The 12,289-nt window shown below is 32.4% G+C and overlaps 1 protein-coding gene across 4 annotated transcripts in view; it reads right to left on the bottom strand.

The window, feature by feature from the left end:
* The window catches only part of ABCA5 (ATP binding cassette subfamily A member 5), a 70,655-nt gene that overhangs the window by 40,534 nt on the left and 17,832 nt on the right, over positions 1-12,289 (bottom strand). For all 4 annotated transcript variants that reach the window (XM_032870750.1, XM_032870753.1, XM_032870751.1 and 1 more), the window contains 6 exons: positions 11,115-11,344; positions 9,318-9,459; positions 8,187-8,375; positions 6,581-6,728; positions 4,066-4,234; positions 2,890-2,948 (listed from right to left, as the gene is read on the bottom strand). In XM_032870750.1, coding sequence (XP_032726641.1) covers positions 2,890-2,948; positions 4,066-4,234; positions 6,581-6,728; positions 8,187-8,375; positions 9,318-9,459; positions 11,115-11,344 — 937 coding nt within the window. The remainder of the gene's footprint in view (positions 1-2,889; positions 2,949-4,065; positions 4,235-6,580; positions 6,729-8,186; positions 8,376-9,317; positions 9,460-11,114; positions 11,345-12,289) is intronic.

Genomic DNA, 12,289 nt, shown 5'->3' with positions numbered 1-12,289 from the left:
CCCATCTCCAGATAATCACTGATCTGCTTTTTTTCACTAAAGACTAGTTCTGCCTCTTCTATAATTTTATACAAATTTAATTATACACTATTTCTATTTTATTTCTGGCTTCTTTTTTCATGTAACATTATTATTTTTATTTTGAGATTCATCCATGTTACAGCATGTATTAAGATTTCATTCCTTTTTTTTTGCTGAATAGCATTCCCTTGTAAGGGTATACCACTGTTGGTTTGTGTATTCACCTACTGATAGGCATTTAGGTTGTTCTCAGTTTTTGTCTAATAAATAAGGTATGGTAAATATTCCTAAGTCTTTCTATAAAGTTATGTTCCTGGGCAAATACCTAAAAGTAAAATGGCGAGATCACATTATAGGTGTATATCTAACTTTTTCAAAAGCTGTCAAACTATTTTCCAAAATAGCTGTGCCATCTCACGTTCCCTCCAGCAGTGCATGAGTTCTAGATGCACATCTGCACCAACACTTGGTATGATTCAATTTTAATCATTCTACAGTGCTGTGTGGGGACAGATGGTAGCTACACTTGCAGTAAGCATAGCATAACATATAGAAAATAGTAATTTTAATCATTGTACTAAATATGTAGTGGTATCTTAACAGTTTTCATTTGAATTTCCCTAATAAGTAATAATGTTGGACATCTTTTCATGTGCTTATTTTCTATTCTTATGTCTTCTTTGGCAAAGAGCCTATTCAAATATTCTACCCATTAATTGGGTTGTTTCCTTATTACCGAGTTTTGAGAAATCTTTATATATTCTGGATCGAAGTCTTTGATCAGATACATGATTTACAACTATTTCTCCCAGGTCTGTATTTTGTCTTTTCATTCCCTTACCAGGGTCTTACAAAGAACAAAACTCTCTTTACTTTTTATAGTTCAGTTTATCAATTGGTTATTTTACAGTTTATACTTCTGATGCCGTATCTGAGAAATTTTCGTCGAACTCAAGGTTCTAAAGCATTTCTCCAATGTTTGCTCTTTTTCAGTTTTATTGTTTCAGGTTTTTTTTTTTAATCATTTTTTTTAATTTATTTTCAGCATAACAGTATTCATTGTTTTTGTACCACACCCAGTGCTCCTTTACAGTTAGGTGTATGACCGTTTTTTGTTAGTTTTTGTACATGGTGCCCAGCACAGACCAATGCTCACTTTACCTAACTATTTCAACAGCAATTTGGTTACAAGTCCATCTTTTCTCTAGGAAGTTCTCTTTGTACCTCTGCTGAAAATCAGCTATATGGGCCTGTTTCTGTGCTCTCTATTTCACTGATCTATTTTTCTGTCATTTTATACCAAAATTACACTGCCTTGATAACTGGAACATTTATATGAAGTCTTGAAACAAGGTAATACGAGTTCTCCAACTTTGTTCTTTTTCAAAGAGGTTTTGAGTATTCAAGCTCATTTGCATTTTCATGTAAATTTTAGAGTCAGTTTGTCAAAATATACAAGAAAGAGTCTAATAGGATTTTTAATTATGTCTGACTGTACTTAAATTTGAGTAAAGTTGCATCTAACATTGAGTCTTCTCACCCGTGAACACGGTATCTCTCTCCACTTATTTACATATTAAATTTCTTTCAGCAATGTTTTTTTAGGGTACAAATCTGTTACATCTTTGTCAGATTTAACTACAGATACATTTTCTGATATTAAGATATATACTATTTTTAATTTTTTTAATAGTATATAGAAATATAATTGATTTTTCCATATTTATCTTATATCTTGTCACCCTTGCTAAATTCACTTTTTTTAGTTCCACTGACTTTTTTGTAGATCTACTCAGATTTCTTAAATGGACACTCATACCAACTACAAATAGTTTCCTTGCTTCCTTTCCAATTTGGATGTCTCCATAATACTGGTGAGCCATATTTTCTCAGCTGAAGGCCTACAGAGCAAAAACAGGTTTCCCTAAAAAGACAGAATTCTTCCTCAAGAGTGCAGCATAGACTTCCTAAGTCTCCAGCCTGACAGCCTATCCTATGAATTTTGGACTCAAGACTGCAACTTCAGCTCTTGCCTCAGTTTCCAAGCTGCCATTCTGCCCTACAGATTTCCGACCTGCAGGGTCCCACAATCACGTGAACCAATTTCGTAAAAATAACTTCTTCATTCCCTCCTTCCCCTATCCCTCCAGGTCACCTGCTCTCTGTATGTATATGTTCCTGTGTCTGTGTGTGTATAAGTTCTATTCCTTCTGAAGAATCCTGACACATTTTTAAACATTCTACAAATCTCAGGATAGTTTCCACAGCAAGTAATTTTCAGACTCAAAATTTAAGTAGTACTGTACTGACACTGAGAAACCCTGTGCTAGGTCAAAAGGGAAAAAAAAATAACACATATGTACATGCATAATAATAAAACAAAAAAGGACATATACTTGTTCAGATAGTTGAACACTGTTCTTTCTTTTTTCTGTGTGGTTTTTATTTTTTTATTTTTTTTAAGATTTTAGTCATGAGAGAGAGAGCGAGCGAACACAAGCAAAGAGACTGGAAGAGGGAGAGTGGAAAGTAGGCTGCCTGCCGAGCAGGGAGCCTGATGTGGGACTGGATCCTAGGACACTAGGATTACAACCTGAGTTGAAGGCAGATGCTTAACCAACTGAGCCACTCAGGCATCCCAACAGGTGAATATTTTTCATCTTTAATAGACAGTACTTTTTCCTTTTACCACTTTGATGCTGTTAATTTTATTATGAATATTAATCATAAATAAATGAAAGTAGCCCTAAAAGAAAGAGAAAATTGTGGTAAAGAAGTTTAAATTTCCCACAAACTAAAAAAAACTATGCAAATTATTTTCCGATTTGTACTTTACAATTATGGACTGAATAAAGAAAAGCTACTTACTTCTCAAAGCCTCCACATTTTCACCTTTCTTTCTGTATGTCTTCTGAATACCACTGATTCTGAAAAACACCATTTTCTACTTAAGTATTTAAAGCATAAGGATGTGTGTTTCCATACATAGTATTTTTATCAAAGCTGTCGTATTTAATAGGAATTATAATAAAGTACCTTTCTACTAAAACAATAAACCTAAGAGAGCTGACAATAATTATAAAATCACTTTAAAGAAACCACAGAAGTATATACTCCTCTCCATTCTAAGTGTTATTCATTCATTTTTCTTAACAAGCCAACTTCTAAAAATAAAGCACTTCGCTGAAGGAATTTATAGATTTCTTTTCATTTTTGATACTTTCCTATTTATAATTTATCAACTACTTGTTACATCAGTTAAGGGAGATTAAAAACCAAATGCTATATTTCACAACAGCACACATGTCAAATTATCTGTAATGTGAAGTGGTTCTCTCACTCTACTTTAAACGTCTTAAATCACTTTTTAAAGAATGAATTGTTTCGTTAACCAGTTCAAAATCTGCCCTTGAGAAAGCAGACCATTAGCCCACTTTTATATCCTAAGTATTTGGTTCTTCCTTGCTTTTATCTTTCTCAAATTTGAAAAACAGTTTCTTCCATTTTTCTTTTTATTTCTTTTCTCTTTCTTCTTCCTGTTATTTTCTAAATTTGGTTTTGATTCATCTAGCAAGGTACAGTAGTGAATTTCTTTGGTTCATAGAAATTTCTTTGGTTCATAATTACCTTGTAATACCCAAAGATCTATGAAATTAACAAAGGACAATATACAATGTAGCCTGAATAAAATTATAAAGTTAATATTTATTCTGTTTAAATCTACATAATGGAGCAAATCTGAAAACAGCTTAATTGTGAAATACTAGGTTTCATTACTTTTAAAAATTTCCATTGAAACATAAAATCTCAAACCTAGCACATTACTCTAAATGATTACAAAGAAAATAAGAACTTAAAAGAGAAGTAGCCCACATTAATACTGTGTTTTAAAAATCATGAGATCTGTACCAACTCTCTTAAGATATAATACTTACATACTTTTTTTTAAAAAACAGGATTTAAATGTAGCAGTTTCCATCAATACTTCTTTTTTTTTTTTCATCAATACTTCTTATACCTAAATTGCCAATGATTAAATGATACCTTATGGCTTCTTTTCCCATAAATTCTGAAGAAACAGGCTCAACAATTTCACTAAAACTAATATTCCCATTAACATTGCCTTCTGATAACTCCTTATAATTTCTTTTGCTCTTTGACCAATATGATGGCTTTAGAAAATAAAAAGATGATCTCCGTAAGCCAAATTCCCCTGAAAAATAAAAAAAACTTTATCATAACAAATTATTTCTAAAAACCATGTTTTAAATCATAAAAGCGGTATGTGAAACATAAGACCTAGATCTAAAGTTTACATATAAAATATTAAATCATCATTGTGTGAGAAATGTTTTACTGACAAATAATTCTAGTCCATAAACAGTTTGAGGTACTTACAGTGCATGAGAATATAAAGATGCATGAAATGCATTTTCTATTCTAAAGGAACTTGTGTCTTTATGGGTACACTATAACAAGTTGCTAGAACACAATGCAGAACATGAAGCATGTCATGCATGGTACTAATAAGAGCTCAAAAGAGGAAAAGTTTATAACTAGATAGTGAACATATCCTGAAGGCTTAAATGTGTCTCATCTTAGAGAGTCAATGAAAACAGCTAATATTTAATACTTAGAAAAGTGGATGTAGTTCATGGAGAAGACCTTTTTTTTTTTTTTTAAAGATTCTATTTATTTATTTGACAGAGAGATAGAGAGCATAAGTAGGCAGAGCCACACGCAGAGGGAGAGGGAGAAGCAGGCTCCCCACTGAGCAGGGAGCCCGATGCAGGGCTCGATCCCAGGATCCAGGGATCATGACCTGAGCTGAAGCAGCCACTTAACCAACTAAGCCACCCAGGTGCTCCATCATGGAGAAGCCTTTTTAAAATCAGGAGACTAATGTAGCAACAGGAGAGGCACAGAAGACTTAGACACGGTAGACAGTAATGATTGTTCACACAGTATATACCCATTTTCACCTCTTTCCTCACAAAAACTGATACTTCTCATTTTTTAAAATATCCACTCCTCCTGTAGATGACCACACCTGATCTGATCCCAACTACAGAGAAGATCCTAACTGATCTAATCAGCATGTGGCACGCTCTGGTGACTGTTACTGCTCCAACCATAGGCATGTAACCAATTAGACAAAAGCAAAGGTTTTAGGTAGGTAGGGGAAAGATTCACTCTCCCTCTTCCCCTGGACATGAACAAAGAAGCATTCCACGGCACCCATGAAGAGAGCAAATGTGCCAGACTCAGATACAGGTGGCCAAAGCATGGAGAGAGAGGGTCCCTGCTGACACAGTTGAGCAAGACAACCAACTCGGAGTCTATCCTATCTCTCTGGACTTCCTTTTAAGTGAAACAGCCAATTTCCTTCTTGTTTAAGTCAACCAAAATGGTTTTCTAACTAAAAACAATCTAACTGATATACTGGAGCTGTGTTTAAATAGGTAAATAGGATGAGTATAGAAAACAGTAAGGAGGGAGAGAGTAAAAAGGGATTAAATATATAAAAGTATTGTGAAGAACATTAATACATAAGGAGTTTCTATTTAATTCACTAGGATATGCCCAGAGAGGTGATTTAGGAGCAGATGATTAACTTGATTAAAGGGAATGGTGAAGTTTTAGACAGACTGAAGGCAGGTAATGAGATAAGAGATATTACAATGCTGTAGACTAGTGCTGCCCAGCCTATCCTTCTGCTGGGATGGAACTGTCCTCTATCTGTACAATATGGTAACAGCTACTGAGCAGTCGGAAGGTGACTTGTGCTATGGAGGAAATAGACTGTTAATTTAATTCATTTTAATTTTAAAAGCCACTCGTGTCTAGTGGTTATCATGTAAGTGCAGGTCTAGAACACAGACAAAAGTATAATGAGGAACTCAAAGGGGAAAGTCAAGGGAGTGTTAGATGTTTTAATAATATTTTGAATCTATAGGAGTTGGCTAGAGATACAAGATAGATAAGGAGAATTAAATGAACTACATAAGGTGAAAACTATGAAGTTACAAGATTACTTCACAGTTTTGTACCTTAGAGGGTAAAAGAGTCAAATACTTTAGCCAAGGAAGACTGACACAGGGAAGGACAGAGATAAATTCAGTTAAGGACTTAATGTTTTCAAAAGCAAACTCCTCGGGGCTCCTGGGTGGCTCAGTGGGTTAAAGCCTCTGCCTTCGGCTCGGGTCATGATTCCAGGGTTCTGGGATCGAGCCCCGCATCGGGCTCTCTGCTCAGCGGGGAGCCTGCTTCCTCCTCTCTCTCAGCCTGCTCCTCTGCCTACTTGTGATCTCTGTCTGTCAAATAAATAAATAAAATCTTTAAAAAAAAAAAAAAAAGCAAACTCCTCAACAGAATCTCCTTATGTTCACTAGTAGTTAAGACACAGGTACAAAATATATTTATTTAAAATTAAGTTAAAAGCCTGGACAACAAATATGATGGGGTACTCTGGCTAGAAAAAAAATTTAAATTAAATTGATGCTATGTGAGCAAAAAAACTAAAAATCTTTAAAGCAAAATCTAATAACTACCTGCATACCTGGAATGACTTGATCAAGATAGATAGCCAAGAGGACATAGAATACACTATTAAGTGCTAGAATGACAATAGTAATAATTAGAGGATATGGGCCTTCAGCCAAATTAGAAAATAAAGCACCTTCATTAAAATCTTCTAAGTGCATGACCTGAAAAACAGAAACACAAACTTTATTATATAGAAATGATAAAAATAACTGAAAGCTAACACCAGAGTTACTCATTATATTCAGATTGGTGGTAACCAAACTGGGCCTTTTAACAGACTAAACAATCTACCAAATTAGTATGAATTTACAAGGAAAACAACAGAAACTTCACTAAAATATAAATTTATCACAACAATCTATTTCAATCCTTTTTAATGTTATGTTTCTAAAACTTGTTAAAAGGAGTATACATCCACTCTTGGGGCTTTTAATTCTGATGCAATGACTATCAAATGAAATAACAATAAAATATCCAATTAACACTAACTGATGCAAACAAATGGTCCATGTTGCAGTCAAGCAAATTAAGTATTAGAGGATAAAATCATGATCAGCATCCTTTCAATGCTGAAAATAGGAAGATATTCTGATTTGATTAACACAACTATTACATTGTTCATAGTAGATAAATACGAGAGCAGAAAGAAATATACTAGAGGCTGAGGCCTCATTTAGGTCCTAGATCTGCCATTAAGTGAATAAACTTTAATCACACCACTCTGGATCTTAGTCTCCTCCTCCGTGAAATGGAAGATGGGTTAAATAAACATCAAAAGTCCATTCCACAATGAACAAAACATATGAATCTCTAATTCTACCTCTCTAAGTTGAAGGAGAACTCAATGGACTCTTAAAATGTATAAACAACAGTTCTTAGGTCCAATGTAATTAAAACTCATTTAATGCAATGCTCATAAACAATCTATCTTAGATCTCACAAATCAGAATATTCTATCTAGTCAACATGAATCATCTTTTATATTAGTAATTATATTTTCTCTTTATACATTAAACAAATTTGTTTTATTATATAAAGCAATTTCTCATAAGAATTTTTCCCTTAGAACCTGACTGCCCCTGTAAAGACTAATAAAAATCAAATAAATACTTTAAAAATAAATGAATATAAATATTATTTAGGTGAATGACAATCCCATGAACCCTAACACAGTAAAATCCACCAGGTCTACTTATTTCATTAATACAGTCATGAAAATTTGTTTTGCTTACACACAATTTTCTGCCAGGCACACATCTGAGATAAATTCACAAAAGGAGCAATGGAACCAGGCCACAGAGCAATCCAGATTACCTAATGCTTAAAACAATGACATCTAACAAACTGAATTATTGCAGTGAAATAGATTATTGAGACACACTAACACATGGAGTAGAAAACTTATAAACAGATCATGTAAATGAAAAACTTAGAAATGAAGAAAATGTAAATAAAATCCAGTAAAATGTACTCTAGTTTCAAATAGGATTACTTTCTCATGTGGACATTTTAAAATAATTTCTTCGCAAATCCAGGGTAGTATGCACTGTAGTATAACAGGCTGCATGGAATTGGAAGAAAAAAATATTTATTGAAAGCAAGATGACTATATTACGTACCTGTGCGATACCAATCAAAAAAGTACACTGACAGAAAGGGCTGAAAAGCCACACTAATGATTTGGGAAAACTTTCCATGAAGACTATCAAAAGGCCAACAAATCCGAAAGCCACGGTGACTAAAAATTCAACTATTCCCACGTGTTTTGATTTTTTAAAAAGAGGTGTCAGCATTAAAGCAAAAAATATCTGTAAAATATAAATATTAAGATTAATGCATTGTTCATATACATAGGTATGAAAATAAAATTAATTTTGCTTGTAAAAGAACAAGTTATTTTCATTGGAAAATACATTCACTGAAATACTTTCTAAATGCTATCTATGGTAAAATATTTTATTTTCGTGTAAATCATGATAAATACATAACAAAACAAGATGACAGACGTTAAAAACTACAATTTACCTACATAAGGCAAACATGGTTACTTCTACACGACAGAAACCATAAACTGTCACATGTTTCTGCAGTTAGATATATATATATATGTGACCAAAACAATAAACCAACCAGCTTTTAAACAGAGAACCTATCTTTTAAACTCAATGTGTTAATAAGAAGCAAAATCAGTTAACTGTATATAGAAGTCTGAGTTGTCTGTAAATCATCATGTTAAAAAGCAAGGTTGATCATCAAAAAATCTAACCAGTACGGCATAGGCACATAAGCCAATCAAAATGGAAACTGGAACTACTGGAAACAACAGCTGCATTCAGCCAATATACCAAATGAATATCAACACTGCCAAAGAGCTATATTTACAAAGGCATACCTTTATAAATCATCACCCTATAACATAAATTAACTTGAAATAGTCAGGATTTCATGAAAATAAAGGGTCTGAAAAAACTCTAGTACTAGACAATCTTAACTATACACATAATTTGATTATATGAAGACAGTAAAAGACTCAGAAATTTGTATGTGAAATACATTATATGAAAACAAGTTAAATTTGAGACTATTTTGTACCTTTCCTAAAAATCTGGAGGTAAAATGATGCTATACACAATTCATTTATCAGTAACCTAGTAACAAATCAAATATAAGTTAACCAAAGAATAATAATTCGCTATATTAATCAACTACTTTGACAGTTCTTTATTCCCATTTCAAGTTAAAATACTCACAGACGATAACCCATACAGGAAAAAAAGTAGAAATATCACAACACAGCTACTTTGAGGGAATAACGAAGAAGCTGTTGCAATGACTGCCATAAGAAGGGACATAAGAAAAATCAAACTTGTATACAGAAGAACCCAGGAAAGCCTATAATGAGAATATAAACATATTTATGGTTACATGCATAGGCTTTAACAATTAAAAACCATTTCAAACAAAACTTCAGCTTCATTTTAGCAATTTTATTCTTAAAATTGTTTATTCTCTCCTATGTATGTTCATTTACTAAAAATTTATGCTCTTACAACTAATTAAAAATACATTAGTTAAGTTAAAGATAAAAGTACAACCTGATATAGAGGTAGAATAGTGATTATCTTTTGAGTCAAAAAAACTTCACAAATTAATAGCAATTTATGACTAATTTAAATCTAATATTCTCAAAAGTTCAATAATGTACAACATTTCTGATTTTCTTAAAATACAGAAGAGTCTAATGACAATTTTCTTATGCCCTGGGATATAATTAAACTTCTGACAGCGTTTGGTACTTTAAAAGAACACTAATCAACTAATCAACACAATCACTAATAAACAACATACTTACTACATTTATACAGTGTAAGATAAAGATCATCAATGGACTCGCTATATTTACTCAAAATTTCTTCCCAAATCAGAGTTCAATGGAACTGCTACAGTATTTGGGTTTGTTTTTTTAATGTAAGCAGATCATAATCTATGTGTGCTACCATAAAAGCAATGATATAGGACTAAAAGATACCTACATTACCAAAACTGACTTCCCATCATTTTACAGAGGCAAAACGGAGGCACTAAGAAATTGATTTGCCTAAATGCTTTCTACTACCGCTTCCTCACAAATCACTTTAATAATTTAATGCATCTTAAAAACCAATCACTACTCAAATAACAGGGAAAAAAAATGCAAAGAAAATACACTATACACAATGACCCCATTATGTAAAGTGATATTATTAAAGTGTTATAATTAATTGCTGCATTGGGCTAAATGGAATAAAATTTTATAAAATGGACTATAATAGCAACTCACATGCACAGTATTAACTTTACCCCAAAGTGAGGTCAAAATAAATTTTCCTACTACACAGTGGGAAAAGTAAGGAAAATTCACTCAGAATTATTTATAAAAAGTCATGCCTCTATAACATCATCATTACATAAAATTGCTGACCCATAAAAGTTCACTTGCGAAAACACTTTTCAAATTTGCTTCTCTATAAAATATCTTGTATATTTTCATCTTAATTCATGCAAATAACTTTTTTCCCAGGGGCAAAATCCCACATACCACATATGCAAACTTCAATCATTTTAATTAAATTTTTAATAAATGCATATGCTATGATATTGGGGGAAGACTATAACACAATTAATTTCTAACTTTCCAAAATCCTTCATGTTCTAGATACTGAAATACAAAGAACACACCTCATCAATTAAGACAAAATGTGAAATAAAATTTAAAGTTATATCAACATCAGTTTTTCAAATCCCATTTCCCTTATGGTTTAAAAAAAAAGAAGAAGCCAATACATTGTTAAAACTTATTATTGCTTTAGTCTCATATTCCAAGACAAAGGCAATCATTGCAAGTAAAAAGGATCAGCACCTCAACTTGAGTGAAAAAAAAAAATTACAATCTGACGATCTACAATCTACAATCAGCACCTCAACTTGAGAGTAAAACAAAATTACAACGTGACGATCTTTACAATTAATTATTAATCACACTAAACAATAAACTTGTAATAACATACCAAAAGGCAGTGTCATGAAGTCCCATTATCTTTAAAAACTCCTTTAACTTTTTCTCTTTTTCTGCTACGATATGAATTGCCAAAAAGTATCCAAAAGGTGAAAATGCTATAACTAGGTATATTAAAATTACTCCTCGGGGAAAGGTATCTATCTCAACCACAGAAGTTTCTCCCATAATGACAGCTCTAGTTGACTCCAGTTCCTTCCAAAAGGAAACATTGGTCTTCAGCTAGAATTGGAAAATAAAAATATAATCAGTGAATTTAATGCAGGTAGTGGCCCCCAATAAAATGTGACAATTACACTCCCAAATTTGGTACAAACCTATTACAAATACAATTCTCAAAAACCACACCTGAAATAAAGTAACTGACTACAATATCATGATATAGCATACATTATTGATTTTATCCATTCTGGAAGTATACCATAAAGTCTGTAGTTAAGTCTATAAATTTTGATGAAATAACTTGTCAAAGAAAATAAAATTTAACAATTATCTTCTTAACCAGACAATTATATACATCTTAACAAAAATACACATTTATAAAATTGAGAATTAAGGAATGATTATAGTACCATGAAAGACTGTCTTTAAAAAAATTTGTTAAATTATATGTTCTATTGTTTTAAGATCTATATACACAGCATGTATAGACAGAATTATAAAATTTTATGCCATATGATACTTCTACCTTGTCTAAAATAATATGTGCTCTGCTTATCCATCCAGTGTGGTCTAGGCTGTGAATGGCTAAGGTCTTTGGCCAAAACACAAAAAAGTAGTATAAAAGTGTTATACTACTTTTATGCGATAGATCCTATATTTCACTGTCTTTACCTTAAACTTCTATATTATTGAATTTGGGTAATATTAATACATTATACCATCTTGTAAGAGTTTATAAGACAATCCTATACCTATCAGTTGGTTCTTACAACAACCCTGTCAAATGAAGTATTATGATTGTAGTCCGTTTACTATATAGCAGTCTAACAACTAACAGAGATAGGTGTCCTATTCAAGGTCTCCTGTTCTTTTATACTAAAATGTGAGACACTCGATAATGTCTAAATGTCTTTAGATTATAATTGTAACAGCTATACACAATCCTAGTCCTGGTGGCAGTACAGTATTCAAACACAAAGTTGGGAGGCAAAAAGCCAGAGTTTG

The sequence above is a fragment of the Lontra canadensis genome, unplaced genomic scaffold (genome assembly GCF_010015895.1).
Source record: "Lontra canadensis isolate GAN:19392208 unplaced genomic scaffold, GSC_riverotter_1.0 scaffold41, whole genome shotgun sequence".
In the NCBI taxonomy this organism is placed as follows: domain Eukaryota; kingdom Metazoa; phylum Chordata; class Mammalia; order Carnivora; family Mustelidae; genus Lontra; species Lontra canadensis.
This window is presented reverse-complemented; position numbering and strand designations above follow the sequence as displayed.